This window comes from Balaenoptera musculus, chromosome 2, assembly GCF_009873245.2.
Source record: "Balaenoptera musculus isolate JJ_BM4_2016_0621 chromosome 2, mBalMus1.pri.v3, whole genome shotgun sequence".
NCBI classification, from domain to species: Eukaryota; Metazoa; Chordata; class Mammalia; order Artiodactyla; family Balaenopteridae; genus Balaenoptera; species Balaenoptera musculus.
The window spans coordinates 113,830,910-113,852,924 of record NC_045786.1 but is presented as its reverse complement, the minus strand read 5'-3'; the positions used below and the strand labels follow the sequence as shown (position 1 = coordinate 113,852,924).

Sequence of the window (22,015 nt, the reverse complement as noted above, 5' to 3'; positions counted from 1 at the left end):
TATCTTTCCAGAACTGTTTACTTGGAGCAGGTGAGCATTTTCACAATTAGAAGGGAAGTTTGCAATCAGTTTCTTTAATGGAAAAGGTGCTCTTATAGAATTAATCCATGCAGGGCTCAGAGGAAGTAAGGCTGTCTGAAAGTGATTGGATTAGAGGGCTCCTTAAAATCAGAAACACTTGGGCACTCATCTCCTCTGCTGGGTGACTGACAGAGGTCTTCTTTCTTGGGAGGTACTTGGCACAGCATCGATGTAATTTCAGAGCTTCTGGATTAGAATCAATCAAATACATAAATAGAAATGAGCTGCCATTATTAATCCTAAAATGATACCCCAACACCTTCACTTGGCCCACTCCTGGGTCATGCAGGAGTGACAGACAGGCTTGCTGCACTGGAAGGGGCACAGCTAAATGCAGATGCTGGGAGTAACGGTCATGGGAAGGGAAGCACTGGGTTTCAGGTGAAACATGAACTTGAATATCTGTTTTGCCCTTCTAAAAATACAAGGGGAGCCGAAGACATAGTCTCTACCCTTGAGGCCGTGTTAATCAAATATGACTGCGCTACAACAACGTTTAAAGCACTAAACTAGAAGGCTTTATAGGCAAAACAAAATGCAACAGTGACTAATAGCAGTTGCAGATAAAAATAACATTAAAAGGAAATAAATAGCATTACTATTTGCCACACGTACAAGTCATGTGAATATTCCAAGTATTCAGTGTTTCTCCTAGAATTTCAATGCTCTTTGACTCAGAAGAACTTAGATAATTTGGGGCACAATTTAGGTTGTAGGATTTCCATTATATAACGTCTGCTGTTTTTTAAGCAGCAATTAGAGCGATGGTCCCTTAGGCTGAGAGGAGACTGATCCTCTCTTCTCTGTTTCTTTGTCTCTGTCTCTTCCTCTCTACTCCCTGACAGATTCACTTGGTCCAAGGAGAAAGAAAAACAGGACTTTGGACACTGTATTTACGCAGCACCATCACTCTTGGCATCTGTGATTCTCCTAACACCCTCCATGATGCTGGGAACAGGGCTTGCCGGCTCCATTTTCTGAGAGAAAGTGAGGCAGGAAAGGGTGAATGGCTCACTGGCCACCCAGCAAGACCACAGCAAAGCCAGGATTAGGACACAGGCCTTTTGAATTCCACAGTAGTCCTCCTTTCTCTTTACCCCTCTTTTACATTTTGGGCCAATGCTTGCTTTCTTTCTGGTTAAAAGCATGTCTTTCACTAGTTTTTAACCACAAGTCAAAAACCTACCCTCTGGCCATCTCCTGGGTGGAACTTTGTTTTCAGTCATTCACTTCTAACTCCACAGGGTGATAAGACACTGGGTCTCCCGGGGAATTTGTGCTGGGAAACTGAGGGTGAAAGGTCATCCCCTTCTCCAGCCCCTGTTCTTCCTTTGGTGAGTTGTCAGGCAGCCTCTCAACCATTGATCAATCAACCCAGACGGCAGACTGCCTACCATGCAGCCCTCGCTGACTCTGTCAAAACAGGAATCTTCCTCCTCAACCCATCTGGCCTCTCCCAGCACCTCCATGCCTTTCCCACCATTCTTTATCTATCGTGTCTTCCTCCTTTTTACTCCCTGGTCCTTACAGCCACACTGACTCTAATCTCAGGAATTAGTCACCAACTTTCTGCTGACAAGAGGAGGTTTCCATGGATTTGCACTCAGCACCTCATCTAGTGCAGTCAAATCACCCATAAATGTGGATTTTTGTACATATGAGATAAACAGTGGATCTATCAATGGATAAAGGCCATAGGCCTTTTAGAGCCAGGAGGGAACGTGGAAATCATCTGATTCAAACAATTCATTTTTACAAATGAAGAAACTTAAAAAGAGGTTAAATGACTCTCCTGGGTTATACAATTTCTGACACAAATACTATTAACCAGATCTTCTGACATCCAAAGTGCTTTTTTTCCCCATGAAACCATTCAGCTTCTACTTATTACAACTCCATTTTAATGATATTTGTCTAGTTCCAATCATTTTTTAAATTTTAGAGATAAAGGCATATTTGTCATTTAATTAAGAAATTACATATTATCTCTCAACTTTATTTATAAAACATGTTATGTCTCACACAGTGTTTTTAAAAAAACCCTAATTTCCCCCCTCCCCCGCTAAATATTAAAGTAATACATGCTCAAAGTGTAAAACTTGGGAAGTAAAGGAACCTATAAAGAAAAAATAAATTACCCAATTTCACCAATTGGAGATAAATCATTGCTAATGTTTTAGTATATTTCCTTCTAGTTTTCATATACTTCTTACATTGTTGAAATCATGCTGTTCACAGAGTTTTGTATTCTAAGATTTCTTGTTTGCTTGTTTAACATATCGTAAGCCTGTACCTTGTCATTACAAATTCTCTGCACACGATATGAGCAGCTCCTTGTAGCCCACCTTTTTTTTTTTTTTTTAAAGACACCAATTGTACTTGAACATTTGTTACTTTTTTTTTTTAATTAATTAATTAATTAATTAATTTTTGGCTGTGTTGGGTCTTCGTTTCTGTGCGAGGGCTTTCTCTAGTGTGGCAAGCGGGGGCCCCTCTTCATCGCGGTGCGCGGGCCTCTCATTATCGCGGCCTCTCTTGTTGCGGAGCACAGGCTCCAGACACGCAGGCTCAGTAATTGTGGCTCACGGGCCTAGTTGCTCCGCGGCATGTGGGATCTTGCAGACCAGGGCTCGAACCCGTGTCCCCTGCACTGGCAGGCAGACTCTCAACCACTGCGCCACCAGGGAAGCCCTGTAGTCCACCTTTGATGGTAACACCGTGCTCTTAACCATGCCCCTAACCCTGGGCATCTAGGTTCCATCCCAACTTTCCACTTTTTAAGGCAATGTTGCAATAATACCTATGCGTACATATTTCTATATATATTTCTGATCTTTCCTTGAAAAAAATTCCTAAAAGTGGATCAAAACCTATTTACATTTTGAAGGCCCTTGATACATTTTATCCAATTGCTTTTCAGGTAGGTTATGCCAACTGACACACCTAGCAACAGGCTTCACAGTACTTTTTAGAGTATTTTTCCAAAAATGTATCTCATTTTTTTCATCAATTCAGTCTTGACTAGTCCATGGTCTAAAGTAGCTGCTGCCAAACGCCAGTTCTAAATTAAAATTGCAAACTGGACTCCCGGCCCCCTCTGTGACTATGTTTCTTTAGATCGTTGGCACTCCATATGGGTCAGCCACGTGCCCACCCTGGCACTGCAAAGGGAAGTCAGCCGCTTTCTGACTATGTATATTTTACTGTGTGAAATGTATTTGAAAGCCTACTGAGTGACAGACAGTGGGCCATGTGCTCGAGAGCAGAGGTAAAAGACCGAGTTTCTAGCCTCGATCTGTTCTCCGTGTAGAGGGGGAGACAGTCACGGAAGCCAGCAGCGGGGACGGAGTGATGAATGCTGCTGCAGTAGGTGTCCGCACAGGCTGTGTGCCACCCAGCCCAGGCACATGGAACTCAGCCTCTGCAGACACAGGCAGCTTTTAAGAAGGCATGGCACTTAAACTGTATCTTCAAGGGCGAAGAGGGTGCCAGACGGAAGACCTGAGATGTCAACAGTCTACACAGCGGGAACGTCCTGACGCGAACTGCACATGGTAGAGTCACCTTTGGAGACTTGTGACCTTGGGACAGTTACTTAACTTCTCTGTACCTCAGATTCCTCATCTATAAAAATACTACTAATATGAACTGCTTCAAAGGGCTGTGAAGAACAACTGAGATAACGCAGGTAAAGTGCTAAGAAAACTGCTCAGTGCATTGCTAGAGCTCCAGAGATGTCAGATATCATCACCACCATCATCAGCACAGCAGAAGCACCGAGTCCAGACGAGGAAGTGGTGGGAAACGTCGGAATGGCAGAAGGGTCAGTGCACGAAAGCCCTTTATAACGTTCTGAATAGGACATACTTTACCCTGACAGCCATAATTCCCTTGGAGGTGTTCGGAGTTAACTGTCCGGAAGCAGGAGGCTGAATGGATAATCTCCACGGGTTCCTTCCAGCTCTGAGACATGATTCCCACCTGAGAACCAACAAATTCAGTCTCAGTCCTAGGCACACAGTCTCAAATAACACAACCCCTTCCACTTAGCTTCGTGTGAATAACCAAAGGAAGGTATCTTTCCTGCCTTTTGGGGCTTTTAATGATTAACATCCACCCAGTGGGAACAATTCTTTTAATAACATCGAACTATTTAGTTAGAGAATAAATTCCTGGGAGTGGGAGTGTATTAAAAGAAAACCCAGACAAATTTTTTTTTCTGAAAAAGATTTCGCGAATTTTCACCCACTATGTGGCTTGGTTTTACCGGAAGGGAATGCGAAACAAGATGGAGTAATTTTGTCCAGAGAATAGAGACTCTCTGCTCACTTTCCCTCTTTTCTCTTGCAGCTTAAAATAAAGCAGCAGTGAGATAGCCACGGTCCAGCTGCCTGCCCCATCGGCAGCCCTGCCTCCCAAGTTGGGTTCATCTCTGACTACCTGGTTGGAACATGAAGTCAGCCTAGGTACTGTTCCCTGCCCACCTCACTCTTGTCTGTCCCTCCTTCACACTCCTCGGCTATGCCAGCTTCTGTGAGGGCAAATATGTCTCCAGAGATGCACTGTTTTCTCCTTGGACAGAGAGGCTGGGAGAAAGGGAATACCATCACTCCCAGTTTGCACCGGTTGTCCTGGCATAATTATCACAGTGCGTCTTTTTCCTCTCAAAAATGTCCTGTTTGGATAATAAATTATATGCAAATTCTATGGTCACATGTATATTAAACATTTAGCTTCTCAAAGCCAGGGACTGGGTCATTTTTTATTATTAAATCTCCAGCACAGTGCCAAGGAGAGGCATCTGGTAGTCTTCTGCACTCTCCATAGTTTAACCTTGGATGACTGTCCTGCCCTTGCAAAGGCCCTAGAATCTGAACCTCTCAGTTTTTTAATGATCTGTAAAGTGGAGATAACACTACTTAACTTCTAGAACTGCAAACAAATAAAAGGAAATAGTGATTTTACATTCTGGAAATAGTAAAACATTATGCAAATGTCATTTTCTAGAAATTAACACATCTTTTGTCACATAGTAAGCATTTCTAAGTGCTTGTTAGTTGAAGGAACAGAATGAATAAGCCTGTGGTAATACGTTAGCAAACCTCAGTGGGAAAGGATCAATTCTCCTTAAATTCGAATGCTACACCAACTAGAGGGGTGGGATAGGGAGGGTGGGAGGGAGACGCAAGAGGGAGGAGATATGGGGGTATACGTATATGTATAGCTGATTCACTTTGTTATATAGCAGAAACTAACACACCATTGTAAAGCAATTTTACTCCAATAAAGATGTTAAAAAAAAATTGGAATGCTACACTTAGCAATCAAAACTGTTTTACAATCCTACCTTGAAGGTGATCTATAGATAAGATAGCAAAACGAATGTCTCCCATAGGCTTGCTATGAGAACTAGCAAGGAAATAAATAATTGAAACATATTAGGGCGAGTGGTAAATGAGACTGAAGCATGGCTGAAGGTGACACAAGGAAGCAGGTCTGTACAAGCTGGCCCTTTCTGTAACTTCAGGACTGACCGGTGATTAGAGAGAGGCAGGACCTACTATACCTGGTTTTCTGGTAAAGGTCATAACTTTTACACAGTACTGAGCTAGGCTGGTGACTCAAACTGGATTTCTTGATTCTTGTTTAACTTAGGAGCAGTTTAGGACCCAAGGAAGTTGATTGCTTATGCCAGTGTGGAAATTCCTCTGCCTGGGTGCACTTTTATGACCTAACTTTTTCACCACTAATAGGCACCATGAAATGTGAATTGATCATTTTTTCTGACTGGAAATAGAAAGTACAATTAGAAAACATAGCATTGAAGTGAATTTGTTTTCAGCCTGTGTGTGTATGTATGATTTTGGAAGCAGAGAGGTCCGACTTCCGTTATCAGGTTTGATTTTCAGTAACCAGAACTAAAAAGAAAAAAAAAAGTAGATGCTGACGAAAAGGCAGGAATCTCAAATAAATAGCACTAAATAATGATTCTGCATATTCCTCCTAACACTGGAATTGGTCCTGAACAAGTCGTCTAGCATTTTGTGGCAGCTGAGCCACCACGTAAATTATAAAGGCTATGGGATCTTTCATTGAGTGATGGGATATTCGGCATGAGCAAAAGCATGCCTTTCCTTTTAGAAGCAAAAATTTTAACTTGGAAGAATTAAAACTCACCCAGCTTGTCAATGACTGGATTTCCCATTTATTTATGTTTATCAGACATGTTCCTCTCTGAATGTCAAGAACTGGAGATTGGATGAGGTTACTGTTGGTAACACAAGGATGGCAAGAGAGGAAGACTCTTTCCTCAGTAAGCTTGCTGTCTAATTGGGCTGACAGGACACAGGCGTAAGAAGAGAGGTAGTGACATAAGGTGGAGATGACAACCATTCCATTGGTCTTACCCAAACAAGCGAGAGAAGATGTAATGCTTTGGGGCCATGATAGTTGCAAATTTAAGCATGAGATATTTTCAGTAGTCCTTTCCTACTGGATGAGTATCATTAGACACCCCCTGGGGTGGGACAGGCCCCTTGCCTGCCACTTCATCTCAGCTCTGATTATCTCATTCAAATTTTTGGTCTTGTTCAAGGAAGTCTATAACCAACTTCCGTGCCTGTGCTTGGATTCTAGGGCTTGTTTTCTCACACCTGAACTGCTGTGGTGCCCTGATTTCTCTTGCTTTGATTTTCTCAGGGGGCCCATTGATAAGGGTCTTTCAAGAGATGATCTATTCTTCCCTCTCCTGATCAATGTAAGTTTCCAAGTTCTTTTTTTTTTTTTTAAAGATTTATTGATTGACTGATTGATTGATTGCTATGTTGGGTCTTCGTTTCTGTGCTAGGGCTTTCTCTAGTTGCGGCAAGCGGGGGCCACTCTTCATCACGGTGCGAGGGCCTCTCACTATCGTGGCCTCTCTTGTTGCGGAGCACAGGCTCCAGACGCGCAGGCTCAGTAGTTGTGGCTCACGGGCCTAGTTGCTCCGTGGCATGTGGGATCTTCCCAGACCAGGGCTCGAACCCATGGCCCCTGTATTAGCAGGCAGATTCTCAACCACTGTGCCACCAGGGAAGCCCCCAAGTTCTTTTTTTAAAAAAATAAAAAACCTTATTGTCCACTTTATTTATTTATTTATTTTTGGCTGCTTTGGGTCTTCGTTGCTGCGCACGGGCTTTCTCTAATTGCAGCGAGCGGGGGCTACTCTTCATTGCAGTGCATGGGCTTCTCATTGCGGTGGCTTCTCTTGTTGCAGAGCATGGGCTCTAGGGTGCGCAGGCTTCAGTAGTTGTGGTGCACGGGCTCAGTAGTTGTGGCTTGTGGGCTCTAGAGTGCAGGCGCAGTAGTTGTGGCACACAGGTTTAGTTGCCTCACGGCATGTGGGATCTTCCCGGACCAGGGATTGAACCCGTGCCCCCTGCATTGGCAGGCGGATTCTTAACCACTGCATTACCAGGGAAGTCCTCAGTTTCCAAGTTCTTAACCCAGCCACTTGGGCAATGCATCCTCCTAGGAATGAGAAGTCACTTATTAGAGTTGTAGAAACATGGCAACACCAGCAGAGCTGAAGCAGCACAAAAAGCATTCCTGGACAGGTCTGGGAGTATGAGAGAGCCAAGGAAGTGACAGCATGCAGCCAGGCACACTGTGACATCCTCCAAAGATCTACGGCAAAGGTACAAGCATTAGAGACAGTAACGTTCAGATTTGTATCCTGGTTCTGTCACTTAACGGCTGTTTGATCTTGGACCCCATCAGAGTATCAGTATTGATATCTGTAATATGGGAATATCATGAAACATAACTCCCAGGACTATGAGATCTGAATGAGCTGCCTTTTATAAAATGTTTAGCACTATGCTTGGCACACTTCCTTTCTGGAAGCATGAAAAGAAGTGCATAAAGGAGGCAGGGATTGACCCCTCAACTTGAAGGAGAGTTGCAGAGAGAGACTTAATCCATCTGGGGAGAATTTGTCCACAATTAGTGGTACAATAATAGCAATAAGGTCCTTGAAAAGAAGCTTAATATCAAGGAAAGATCATGAGCTTTTCCTTGTCAAAAATAGTGGAAGAATGCAATGTTCTGGTTAACTGAGTAATCTGGTTAAGAGAGAGTTCTCATCACATTGTTCTTCACATAATGGAAACTCAATAAATATTCCTTGAATATACTATATAACAATATAGTATATGTCACATATGAATTCCCAGTTTTTCAAATAATATACTGTCTATAATGTCAAAACCATGCAACATACAAATCACTCTTAAAGGAAGGATAATTCGGATAATATTAGGATCCTTTAGTGCTGAGAGACATTACTTTGCATATTAGTTTTCTCTGAGTGTAGTGGGGAGACAAAAAATTTTGTTGTTATAAACCGCTGAGTTTGTGGTAATTGGTTATGGCAGCCCTAGAAAACTAATACATCAGGCAATACCTGAGCAGAAGTTTTGATGTCCACATTTTATTACTTGTACTCATAAAAGTAGAAGTTATATTTTAAGGAGAAATGAACTTTAGTCCACTTGGAAGCATACTCATTAAATAATCCTACACTTAAAAAAATAATGATATATTACTGAAAAATTATGTGTATATCAAATTGTAGTACATAAAATAATATGCTAAATGCCATGAAAGAATTCACCATTAAACATTCATGTTCAGTGGAAACAGTTGTAAGGCAATTCATCATCCCTACATAGTAAATTTTCAGGAGTAAAAATAGCAGAGTAGTGTGACTTCTCTCATTATCTCTCAGCCACTCACCTTTACTTTAAAGCTCTTGCTCTTTTCGTATTAAATTAGCTATTATCTGGACCTGCTAGAATTAACAAACTTAAGTACCATTTTGAACAAAATGCTTTTGTCTCCTGTAAGGTAAAAACTTAGCATAAAACTCTAAGCATGAGAAAGTTCAGGTTGCCTTTTATTTACAGTCTTTATGGAGCAAATAATATTCATATTTTGAATTATGCAAATAAGCATTTACATGATAAATCGTAATTGCTCTCAGACAGCTGTTTATAACTGGGTAAATGAGACACACTTTTAAATTGTCTAAATACATACTTACCCATGTTTACATATTTATACACTAGAGTATAACTGTTTTGAATCAGCTGTTATCTATTGTGTCTTATACAGACCAAGGAAAGAGAACTTTTCATACAAACAATAAAATCCCTTTTAATCTGTTCTGAGATCAGAAGCATTACCAGTTCTCTCAAATAAGGGTGACCTCTCTCGACATACCCCTGGCCTGTGGCATTCCACAGTACCTCAAGCAGGAAATGATTTTATATCGCTTTGGTTGGGTGGGAAGTTAATCCTGACTCACATTATTATCTGATTAGATACACCTTTGGCAAAGAAGAAACACGTTCCTTCTAATGAAATGTTTTTAAACCTAAAACGTCCAGTTGTCTTATAGTTAGCAATGTATTCTTATGTCGATCAAAAAAATCCAGTATTTCTTTCGAAAATACAGAAGAACTACAGAGTACAGTGCCTGTCCTGAAGAGGCTGACAATCAAATTAAGAAGATGAACTGCGCACATTTGAAATGTTCAGAAGGCAATTAAGAGGAAAAGCAGATGGTGTTGACTGTAAGAGCTAAAGGAGCTTAGAAAAGAAAAGAAGGCAGGAGGACATACAGCTTGGGGTGGGGTGGCCTGGGTTTTGAGGACTCTAGGGGCTAGCTCACTCCTCTTTGCAGAGTGAGGACTGTCCCACCTCTGTAAGGCAGCCAGAGATGAGGAAGGCAGGACCTGCAGAGTCCAATGCACAACTTTCTTCCCACCATGTTCGCTCGCAGACCCACAGGGAAATCCAAGGGCCTGATGTGAGAGACCTAGCCTTGTTGTGAAGCACCATTCTCTCCTCTGTTTTTCCCAGTAGGAGAAGAATTCTACGCCCACCCCCTTTTTAAAAATCTTAATGCATTTCCCTTTGCTTTCGTAAAGCAGTCAACATTTGCCCTGTTTCTGGTCCTCTCCCGGCAAACGCATTTGTTGCTGATTCATCTGATTCTCTTACATGGTGTTTCACATGTGCTGAAGAGAGTGAATTTTTACTACAAGATGCTCTGGCTGAATTGAGAGGACTCAAATGCTACTTCAGGGATTCACACACTGGGAAGAATGAAGCATAGAGACTGGCGGAAAAACACCTGAGGCAGCTATAGAAGCAGCCAGCAATGAAAACATTAGGACTTGGGAGGCTGAGCCTCTATCCTTCCATTAAGTGCAATGAGAGCCTTTGCATCTCCAGCGGAGATGTGAAAGCCATGGCAACAAGTAGGCCTGAGGCCAAAAATCTGAAACTGGAGGGTCTGGGTAATGCTGCTGAGTTTAAGGAAATCTCTTCTATAGGCAGTTTTTTCCTATCTGTTAGGAGAAGAAAAGCTACTTCAGGGACTAGTAATGCAGGATGTGCTGAAGTAGAAAGAACCCTAGATGAGGAAAATCTGGGCTCCAAGCCAGACTCTGTGAGACACTGGGCAAGTCACCCAGTCTCTCTCTGTGCCTCAGTTTCTCCTTCTGTGAACTAGATAAAGTTCACTTCAGTTCTGTGACTGATGATCCTAAACTTATAGGACTGCTCCCATTGGCTGTATGAGGTTAAAACCCAGCCTCTCCACGTGTATCCCACCTCCCCAAGATATATTATCATCATAGCAACAACTGCCACTATTAATTGAGCACCTACTAACTGTGGGTAAGCACTGTGCCGGGCGCTTCACACAAAGTATCTGTCATCACAACACACAAAAGAAATTGTCACTTCCATTTTACCGATGAGGAAACGGAAGTTCCAAGAAATTATAAAACTTGACCTGGGTCACTCAGGTCTTACTGGGAGAGCCAGACTTCAAACCCAGGTCTGGTTCTGTCTCTCTGACCCCCAAATGTGGTGCATGTTGGAAAGAAAAATCAGGTTGCTTCTCCTGCACTAGGCCTTCTGCTTGACCAGATCAGCCTCAGCACTAGCTCAGTGCCTGGTGCTCATGACATAGACCACTGTATATTTGTGGATTACAACTTTCACAAAATTTCTGCCTCCTGAGGGCCTCGCATGATAATAAAGCTGACTGGGTGGGCAGCCTTTCGGTGGGGAGTGGGAGGGGTTATATATTTGTGTGATTCAACTGACTCTAGTTAGTGCTCTCATTAATGGCCTCTGGATCACCAGGAGCGTGGTGGCTGACCACAGCTGCCGGAGCGCCTGCCTCTTGCCTTTGGGTTATATTTGGAGGAAGAAAACTGGCTGTGGGTAAACGTGGGGCATGGAACAGGAATAAGACAATTCCGGCCACCTCAGCTCCCTCCTGAGCAGGACTCGGGGTGGCTGGCCTGGCCTCTGGCTCCAGGTCTCTCTCTGTCTCTGGAAGTGACTCGGATCCCCTTGGGTGGTCGCCCCCATGGCCATTATGCACGTGCGGCTTTCTCCCTGTTGACATTAGGGGATGTGTCCCCACCTTCCCTTTGTTCCATCCTCGATTTAAGACCCATTTGTTCTCGCTGGCTTTTAGCTGGTTTTCAATCTATGTTCATTGCTAGGGTGAGTTATCTTTTTCAAAAAATGCAACTTGCAAAGAGTGTCCAGTGCCCCCAATTAGCATGGTTAAGCGGTTTGGAAACAAATACAACTTAGACAAGATGAAATCACACTCTGCTAGTCACTGAGATGCTGCTAAAAAACAAATCACAGAGGATTCCTAGAAATCAGTCTCTGTTCCCTACAAGGACTTTTGAAATGCTGCAGGCCTTTGGGTCCCTTAATTGGCATCTGAACAAAACCACCCTTTCTCCTCTACAGGTCCCCGTGTGCTGCTCCGGAGGTGATAAAACCCACTCCCTGCCACTGGCCTGCCCTTTACCAACCTCTAGCTGGTAGAAGCCAGGGCTGGTTGGAGATGGTGATCACCAAGCTGACACAGGCACTCACTCTCACTTTCTCCTCCCTTTGCCCAACTGCAACCTCCATTCACAGCAAACATCTGGATTCACTTTCAGACGCTAGCAGTTCCTCCTCTATGCTGCCTGCCCTTTGGGAATGTTCTTGTGACCAATCAGCTGATGGGGGGAATCAGGAACCTACTAGGACTGGAATAATAGAAAATCTCTAGGATTTGGCTTCTCTAGGATTTGCATAATAGAAAATCTCAATAATGGAAAAATGAGTGTACATGATAAAAAGAGATATTCATGTACTTTTCCTAGTGGTTCTATAAAAGAAATGATTAAGATGATAATTCCTGAAACCTGGGTGGCTTCTATTTTATTTTTACTATAGAAGAAACCAGAGGACTAAATTCAGCAGAGGTGACCTGTCAATTGTATTGTATAACCCCCTGCATTCTGGCATCTGAGGTTTCACGAAGTTCATCACTTTTAATAGTCATTTTAATAATATGTAAGAAATAGAATTATAACTTTAGGCATACATATTATTTCTTTGATTTTCCCCCCTCTAAATTTGTTTTACAGCCCAATCCTTTTGCTTAAGGAAAAAAGGCTTGTTTGGTTTTTTTTTTTCCTTCTTTCTTTTTTTAAAAGTAGCCAAAGCCAAAGAAGCAACTAAAATCCAATGTGTAGCCATCCATTTCTTATTTTTCCCCTCCGGTGGTCCTATCCAGTCTTTTTTTTCTCGAAGTTAACTTTATTTTTTTAAACTTTTTATTTTATATTGGAGTATAGTTGATTAACAGTGTTGTGTTAGTTTCAGTTGTACGACAAAGTGGTTCAGTTATTTCAGTTGTACATATACACGTATCTATTCTTTTTCAAATTCTTTTCCCAATTTGGTTGTTACAGAGTATTGAGCAGAGTTCTCTGTGCTCTACATCCATTTCTTTCTCACAACACAAACCACCCAAACACACACCTGCTCCATTGCCTAAGGCAAGAACTGAGTTCCAATTACATATCCAAAAAAGTGTGCAGCTCCTGATGCCCTAGCCATCCAGGAATATATATCAAGCTAGTTTTTGTGAACTGCCTTGGTTTGATGTGAAGAGCTGGTAAAGAAAACAAGCAACGGAAACACACCGTCAGCCACAGATGGTCTTTACAGTTGGTTCACGTGGACCATGGACTGAGGGAAGCTGGAAACAGACTTGATGAAAACTGTCAGGGAATGACCTGGGATTGGTTCTAAATTAAATGAGAACTTGACAAGCAGATGGAATTTTTAAAAATACACTATAATTTTTGTGAAGCACTGTTTTAAAAACTTTCTTCAGGTCCACGTTACAAAGCAAAATGTAATATTTTAGGGATAAATCAACAACAGTTCAGGATAGATCTTGTTAAACAACCAAACAAAACACTTGTTCAGTAGAAGAAATTTTTTCCTTTCAGGTAATTAAAGGTCATAAGCCATTAAAAAATATAAACGTATATTAAAGATGACGTTCCTATCTTGGGGATACTCAAGCTGTCATTAAATAATCGTCTAAAAAAGTGCAGCTTTACTATACATAGTTATGTTAAATATACAGCACACATATTTTAGTATCAGAATCCCTTAGATAAAGTCATTTCTTAGTTGTTTCCTAACTTGAATAAGTCCAGTTTATGGGTTTTAAGATTCAGAGAAAGACAAATAGAACAATAAATTTCTCAAGAAATTCTAAGCACCCTTCCTCATATCCTGTTGTTGAGATAAAGCCAAACCTAAAATGCCCAGTGTTGAGCTTTGTCATTTGTATATTTGTCTGATGGCTCCAGAGGTAGTTTCCATGGTAAGCTCCCTGTGTACAAGAAGCAGGGTGAGTGGAATGTCTCCTTCCAGTGAAGAACTTTTCACTGACAGTGATAAAGGCCAAGAACCTCCTTCACACAAATGATTGAAAAACAGAACACGAAGGACATTTTTATTTTGTTTTGTTTCCTTTGTGTGGTATGTGACTTCAGTGCAAATACCCATTTAATCAAGAATACAAAGACAGCCACCTTTGCTAGCTAAGGGATTTCCAGAGACTGCAGTAAACATATATAGCTCTTCTCCTTTTTTCATGAGGAAATTCCTGTGAGGTTGTCATTTCATGCTCCTGTTGTGTACTTTTGCCTCCTCTTGGAAGAGGGAAAAAGATTTTTTCCAAAGGAACATTTCAGAGTGAACTAAATCGAATCTGGAAAAACTTGAAATGCTTTAAAAGCTGACATTTATCTATTGTCATTTTAAAAAATATATAATTGACATATAACATTGTATTAGTTTTAGGTGTATAACATAATGATTTGATATATGTATATATTGCAAAATGACTACCAGAATAAGTTTAGTTAACAACCATCACCACACTTACAGATTTTTTTTCTTGAGGTAAGAACTTTTAAGAGGTATCCTCTAAGCAACTCTCAAATATACAAAACAGTACCGTTAACTATAGTCTCCATGTTGTACATTACATCCTCAGGATTCATTCATCTTACACTGGAAGCTATTGTCATTAATTTTTAGAAATATAAAGACTTTGGGGAAGAATATATAAGCCACTACTGATTGGAACTTTCTGGTTCAGGCATTTTTTTCTCTTTGAGCTGATGAGATCAAATTGAACCCGTAGCTCTAAGCTAGCACAGGCTCTCTTTCTCTTTCACCTTTTAATCATTCTTTTCTAACACCTTCTATTACAATAGACTCTCCTTCTCCTCTTTAGGCCCTCTTCATTCTCCTCTCTAATTTCTTCAATTCTAGGGATATCACAGTCTGTCTGCCTTCAAGTTTCTCCTTAAGCTTTGCTTCTTCTAGGTAATCTGTCCTGACTCAGGATGTGATAACAAGGGTGAGTGCACACTGTAAACATTCTCAAATGTATAAAACATAAAGTGATATTTTATTACTAATGTATCATTATCACTGATAAGAAAATGGAGTATTTGATTCTTTAGCTCTCTGAGAAACTGTGGTCCTTGTTTTCAGCAAATATTAACAGATACTCCTCCAGAATAATAATTGGTTTAGTGTTCAAATTGCTGTCAAATAAGACAAATAGTATCTCATCTTAATAATGCAACCCTTTTAAAATCCCAAAGCTAATCTCGGACAAAGTAAAGGTATATTAAAAAAGAGACCTCATTATAATGCTTGGATAATTTAAGGAAAAATAATAACAACTGGCTTGAACTGAAGTGCTGCTGGTTATAAGCATGCCCTGCAGGCAGGCCTCTGTGAGGTACTGGGGCAAGTATCAGAAAATATGTTCCTGGGGTCAGTCTACTTTGTCAGTGTCTGGATGTGACATTAAATGTGACTTGGGGCCTGGACCCTTAAACACAGTAAGGGTTCTGTATTATATAAATTATAACTATATCAGTCAAGCAAAGGAGTATAAGTTGTTACCTTTTTAAAAAGAAAAGACTAGATAAAAATGAGAAGTTCAGCTCTGGACAAATAAGACTTGGCACCCTCCCCAAAGTGTATTATTATTTTTATTCTGACAATTTACACTCCATGCTATCACAGCTACTCTTAGACCATGCAAAGTCATGGGAAAGACCAGACATATTTAATAACCTAATAAACTAGCTGAAAAATAAAAAAGTTATTTGCTAGCTCTTTAAGAAATGGAGACTATATTTAATTAAATACATTTATTTTTTAATTCATTGAACCATTTTACCCCCTACATTTTTTTTTCATGTATATAACTAAACAACTAGATAAACATTTGGACAGAAAAACTTTTCTCCTAGAGATCAAGCACAACAAAAAAGTCCATGTAAAGTCAATATTTTAAGGAATTTAAGGTGGGATCTTTCAAATCTTGTCATTTGACATTAAACAATAAAATCTAAAGCCCATTTCAAAGATGTACTAAATTCCCAGTCTGAAAGTAATTGCTGTTCCCTGTCCCATGTTTACATATCATCAGTACAACTAAGAAAGAATTGCAGCCAGGCCTGGACCACCGCCAAGCAATTGATTATTAACCATTAAAAGGGAAATGTTTACTTATTCATGGCAAGTAGTTTTCAGAAGGAAAGGCAAAGAGGTCTGATTTTAAATGCTGCCTTTTCTTTCCATCCTAAGGCCAATGAAGATCATTCACTTCTTCTTGGAAATGTCAAAAGCGCATTTTTATTTTCCTTTTGCTATTTTAACCAGAATACTGATAAAAAGGGGAGAGCAGTTGCTGTGAGGCAAAGAAAAATGTCCTGGCAGTTGAGGGCCCTCCATCTATCAAGGGGAATTTGCAATGTTGCCTCTCTTCAAGACTGTATAGATTTGCAGGATTTTGTGAAACACTTAACCAAAATGGAAGGATTTAAAAGCGGAATGCAAGATATAGATGCAATCATGTTTTAAAAATCCAGATACTTTAGTTTTATTTCAGAATTTTCTAGTCTTAAATTCTCAAGCACGCAGCAGTGATGATCATCTTGGATAATACTTTTGAAAGGGTGATTAGTGCAGACTGCTTAAATATATTCACTATGGCACAGATGCCTTAAGATTAAAAACTCTTACTGGGATTGAGATGCACTACAACCAATTACAGAGAAACAAATACTTATCTAATTAAATAATAATATTCACAAGCTATGTTTCAAAATAAGTTCAAGTGTCCAGAGCACCAAACAATATTTTAAAACCTGGAAAGAATATCCAGTCAGATGTTTACCTGTGATTTGGAGGCAATTCATAGGCATATTTCTAATGTGTATAAAAATTAATATCTTGACTACCTTTTTTTCTATTGACTCAATATCAAAATAATTTTCTCCTCCTATGTCTTTGAGCTTATTCAATGTGAAGAAGCAATTTAAAAAAAAGCACCTTTGTCTAATAATCCTGGCTCTCCCCCTTCTTTCCTGCATTTCTTCAGAAGGCATGGTTTGAATGGAATAGCTCCTGGAGTCCCCAGGCTCTGGCTCTTGGAGATAATTTAGGTACAGTCCCAGAGCAGAGTTGAGAGGAAGACTGGACGAGTGCAGAGTCCACGATGAAGCAGGGAAGTTGCAGTGCTTTCCAGAACCAGCAGGTACAGTTTCCCTGGGACATTCAAAACACAGACTGGGGCCCAGGAACACTGTTCCCAGATTGGGGAAGGTGAGGCTAGAAGTAATATTTGGAGCTAATCCCAGACACAGGTCCTTCCTAGAGCACAACTGCTAGATGGGGGATGTATCTCCTCTTTGGTAGCCAAATACTAAGAGTAAAAGCAAATATTTGATGCTGAAGAGCTCTGCAAATATTTGATGCTGAAGAACTGAAGAGTGCCATTTACTTATTTCTACACATTAGTGTGGGCTTAGGATGTTAAATAGATTAAAAGGCTAAGAGAGGTCAGTCATTCCAGGAAAGACGCTTCTTTTGCTTCTCCTGACTTGTTTCTCTTTCCAAAATTATCTACCCCTCACCACTCTTGTGGAGGGTCCTTCGGAAACTCAAAAGATGTCAGTCACATCCTCTTCTAGAACATTCTGGAGAGTGTGGAGCCAGAGTCCTGGGGATGAGAGGTCTAGAAGGGGAGGGAAGAGGGAGACCAAACTCTGCTAGTTAATACAATGAAGATGGTTTTAGAAAAATTCCAGAGAGATGTAATCATAAAATTGGTAGGGTCCTTAGAAGTTAGTAAATGTATTCTCTTCTGTTTCAGATGAAAAAAAGAGCCTCAGAGTGATGAGGTGATTAGAGCTAGTTAGGGACCGAGCGGGGATGCCAAGTGACTCCCAGGCCAGAGCTCCTTCTAACCTGAGACAGCCTCGAAGTTCAGACTCGAATCTGGGAGTCTGTCCTAATACTTGCCTAGGACAGTCTCTGTCGGTGCCTTCCTTCCACCTCTCTCAGGAGACGGGCTGGCAGAGGTTGCCAGGCATCGCGCACCATCCAGAGAGAAGTCCACGAGGCCCTGCGCCGGTCTGTGACCTGCCCAACCTCTAGGGCGCTGGCGCTTGGGTGCTGGGCACTGTGGGCATCGGGTTTCTGGCTTCTGCCGTCCCCCATCTACCCCCTGCTCCCTCCTCCGCCCCAGCTCAGAGAGGACAACCAAGTCATTTCAATTTAATCTTCTTTAAAAAGACATAACTAATAAATCTATTCCCGAGACCGCGGACAGACGGCCAGCAGAGTCGATCGTGCTCCCAATCCCATTGAACCCCACTGAAAACCATGACAACACAGGACAAGCTCCGATTTATTCCGGAGCGCTAAAGCGCATTGTGAGCAGGCGTCAATCACGCATTATTTCGCACTGAACAAATGCAAAATCTTGACTGGAACAAATGCTTCCAACAGGTCCGGGACGTCGAGCTCCATTTCCCCTTTGTCCGCGGCCTAGCAGTTGGCCTGTATTGGGGTTGCCTCCGCCCGACCACCCAGCGCGCAGCACAGCCCCGGGCGCCTCGGGCACGCTTGACAGGGAGGCTGCTGGGGAGGGTGCGCCGGGTCGGGCGGGGCAGCAGCAACTGCACGGGAGGCAGGTCCGGGTTCAGCTCAGGTGGAGCCAGGATTTCAGGGGCGGCCACCCAAGTGCCGCGGCCCTCACCGAAATCCAACAACCTACTACCCGAACCACTGGCTGCAGGAGGAGAGGCCGCTGGAAGCGCGCTCTCTCAGCCCTAGTCTGAGGCGTGGCCACCACGAAGCCACGGGCCAACAAAACGTATCCATGCCCTGACCGGCTCCTGGCACCTTCTACCCGGATCGTTTCTTCGGGTGGGGAACTAGAAGATGTCGGGAAACCCCGGGCAGACCGTCTTTTCTGCCCGGCGGGCGCAGTCCTAATTCCCGCAATCGGTCCCTTACCAGACCAGGCCGGGCAGCTTTGGCGGAGCGGAGAGCCCAAGTCACCCGAGGCCTGCATGTCCAGCCCCCAGCCTAACGCTGAGGCTACGGAACCCAGGCGCACAAGTGGCGCCAGGGGACCTGGCGACGCCAAGGAGGCAGCAACTCCCTCGCAGGCCGCCCTTGGAAACGCCGCCGCCCATGGGGCCTAGATGGGGGCATGGCCCCGCAAAGGCCAGCCACCTGGCGGGAGGAGGAAAACGAGGCTAGCACTTGGGAGAACAGTCTGGCCTAATTCCGCCTCCATTTTGCTGGTCTGGAGCAACCGGCGCCGAGCTGGGGCCCCCCGGATGCTGCCAGCCCTTCCCCAGCACCCCTGAAGTTGTGGGAGACGTTTGGGGTATGGGAGGTTCCTAGCGGCCTTCAAAACCCTCGGCACAGACGCCGGCGGGGCGAAGCCACTCCTCTGTGCCCGCCTGAAACTTCTCGCCTCTGAATCCTCAGAGGGGCCCAACCAAAAAGAAAAAGAGAGCCCGCCAGAGTTTAACGCCGTCTTGTAAATCACTTTACGGATAATTGCGGGAAACGAACACTCCAGCAAACAAGCTCGAGGAATAAAGCAAACAGGGAATAAATTCCTGGGTGCTCATAAACCCACCCATGCCGCCCCCACCCTTCCCAGCGCTCCCGCGGGGCCAGGCCCGATGTCAGCCCTGGAGGAGGAGGAAGCTGGGACCGGCGGTCGGTAGCCACCGCTCGCCACCCAAGATGTTATTCTTTGGCAACAATCCCCATTATCTGTCCCCACTTCGGGCTAATCAGACAGAATCGCTAATGCGAAGGGCTGCTTCCTGCCGCCTCTGGGAGGTAACGGGGCGCCCGAGGGGCGGGGGACGGGGCGGGGCGGGGGGCGGAGGTGGCACCTTCCGGGCTCGCCGGGGCTTTGGTCCCGCACGCATTCAGGTACTTGACACTCGGGAGTCCCGGGCCTCGCCCGGGTGGGAAGAGCTGTTTATATAAACAGGGATTCCACGGTAGATGCCCTAATATCTCGGCAGCCAGTGCATGGCGTGCGCCTCTCACGCCCACCCATAGGAGCGGCGTCCCCGGCCGCCCCTCGGTTCCCAGCCTGCCCTGCCCCCGCCTCCTTCCCCTCCTCGGCCATGGCTACCTCTGGACGCCTCGGCTTCACCGTGCGCAGGCTCCTGGACTTACCGGAGCAGGACGCGCAGCACCTGCGGAGGCGGGAGCCCGAGCTACGCGCCCCCGGCCCCGGCCCCTACGCCACCTGGCTGGAATCGGAGCGCGGCCACTACCCCTGTGAGTGAGCGGTGGACGGCGGCAGGGGTGGGGGCGAGGGAAGTGGGGAGCGCAGAGCCAAGCCTCCGGCCCTCGCGGGCCTGGGAAGCGGAAACCCCAGCCCAGGGTCTGGGTTTCCTCAGTGTCGGTCTGTCCCAGAGGCTCTGTCCTCCTCAAACCCCTATGCCAGTTGGCACATCTTGAGATCAGATCCCTGCGCCCGGCACTAACGCCCGGGATTTGAGATTCTGTTTCTAGGGGTCAGAATATTTAAATATTTAAGACACCGCCCTTAAGTGCCTGAAACAGTGGCCACGTTCTCCCGGCCTCGGTTTGGGATGGGCAGCACTGGCGAGCCTGGATTCAGGGCTTTGCAAACCTCGGCAAACCGCAGTGCAGTCAACCTGGAAGTGGCCCGTTTTGGTGAGGCAGCTTGCAGTGAATTCGTCTGCCAGCGCAGCGATCAGAGCCGACTTGTTTTAACCCGGGGCGGGTTTCTTTGGGGGCGCGGTCCCAGGTTGTGGTGTAAAAGGTTATCGAATTCGGAGAGGTGGGTGTTCAGATATGGGCCCAGGGAAGGAAATGACCTCATCCCAAAAGCCGCGGGCGAGTGGGTCGGCGCCCACACGCGAGAGGCGGCCGGCCCGCGGAGGGGCCGGCGTCTCACCAGGCCGTGTCTTCTTTGCGTCCCTAGCCTCGGACGAGAGCAGCCCAGAGGCCAGCCCGCGGGACTCGTCGCAGCGGCCGTCCGCTCGGCCTGCGTCTCCGGGCTCGGACGCCGAGAAGAGAAAGAAGCGGCGGGTGCTGTTCTCCAAGGCGCAGACGCTGGAGTTGGAGCGGCGCTTCCGGCAGCAGCGCTACCTGTCAGCGCCAGAGCGCGAGCAGCTGGCGCGCCTGCTGCGCCTCACGCCCACGCAGGTCAAAATCTGGTTCCAGAACCATCGCTACAAGCTGAAGCGCGCGCGCGCGCCGGGAGCCGCGGAGGCGCCCGACTTGGCAGCGGCGGGCGAGGTGCGCGCCGCGCCCGGCTTGCTGCGCCGCGTGGTGGTGCCCGTGCTGGTGCGCGACGGGCAACCGTGCGGCGGCAGCGGCGAGATGGGCACGGCCGCTGCCCGGGACAAGAGCGGCGCGCCCCCGGCAGCCGCCTGCCCTCTGCCAGGCTATACCGCCTTCGGTCCCGGCTCGGCGTTCGGCCTCTTCCCCGCCTACCAGCACTTAGCGCCCCCCGCCCTGGTCTCCTGGAACTGGTGAGGCAGCCGCGGGGTGCGGGCACCTGGGGCTACGCCGGACTTGGGGTGCGCTCTGCGGCCGGAGCAGGGCTAGAGCCGGAGACCTGGAGCGCGTCCCGGGCCCCTCCTCCTTCGACGCGGGGGTCCCCTGCCCCGCCCTCGTCAGCCAGCGCACCCGGAACTCTCGCCAAGATATCCCCTCTCCTCTTCCCTCGACCGCCAGCCCCAGAGCTAGATTTTATTGCTTGAACCTTATTTGTACATTTTAAAATAGCGATTTGTATGGGGAGCGACGTATTTTTAAAAGAAATAGAGTATTTTTCCTCTTTGCGGTACGAGAATAAAATGTGTAGGGTTGGGTCCCCCTGCGTGCCTGCCGGGAACGTAGGTGGGAGCTGTGCTTTCCCGACCGGAGTTCGGGGCGCCGGCCCACTCCTTGACCGGCCAAGTTAAGGCCCACCCCGAGCTGGGCCGAAGGGCAGATCGCAGTCCCCACACGGCTTTAGAAAGATACTGGGGGAAGGGGGGAAGGGAAAGCAGAGGCACCTCTGGGGTATCTATTAGCGGGAGGTGGCTCTGCCCCCGAAGCGAGACGGAGCCCCCCTCTGGGCTCCCGGAGCTGCTGGAGCTTCTAACGCCAAAGGTCAACCGAGTCGGCCACG

At 45.2% G+C, this 22,015-nt stretch overlaps 1 protein-coding gene across 1 annotated transcript; it reads left to right on the top strand.

Moving 5' to 3' along the window:
• Positions 1-19,781: 19,781 nt before the first annotated feature.
• Positions 19,782-21,375, top strand: NKX2-8 (NK2 homeobox 8). The gene is made up of 2 exons (XM_036840955.1): positions 19,782-20,145; positions 20,819-21,375. The coding sequence occupies exons 1-2, from the start codon at positions 19,989-19,991 to the stop codon at positions 21,373-21,375; spliced, it is 714 nt and encodes a 237-aa protein (XP_036696850.1). The 5' UTR covers positions 19,782-19,988.
• Positions 21,376-22,015: the final 640 nt, after the last annotated feature.

Excerpts from the sequence above, each read along its gene's own strand:
- NKX2-8 (XM_036840955.1), top strand. The coding sequence starts at position 19,989 with ATGGCTACCTCTGGACGCCTCGGCTTCACCGTGCGCAGGCTCCTGGAC. Across the intron at positions 20,146-20,818 it reads GGAGCGCGGCCACTACCCCT|CCTCGGACGAGAGCAGCCCA; the intron begins GTGAGTGAGCGG and ends TTGCGTCCCTAG.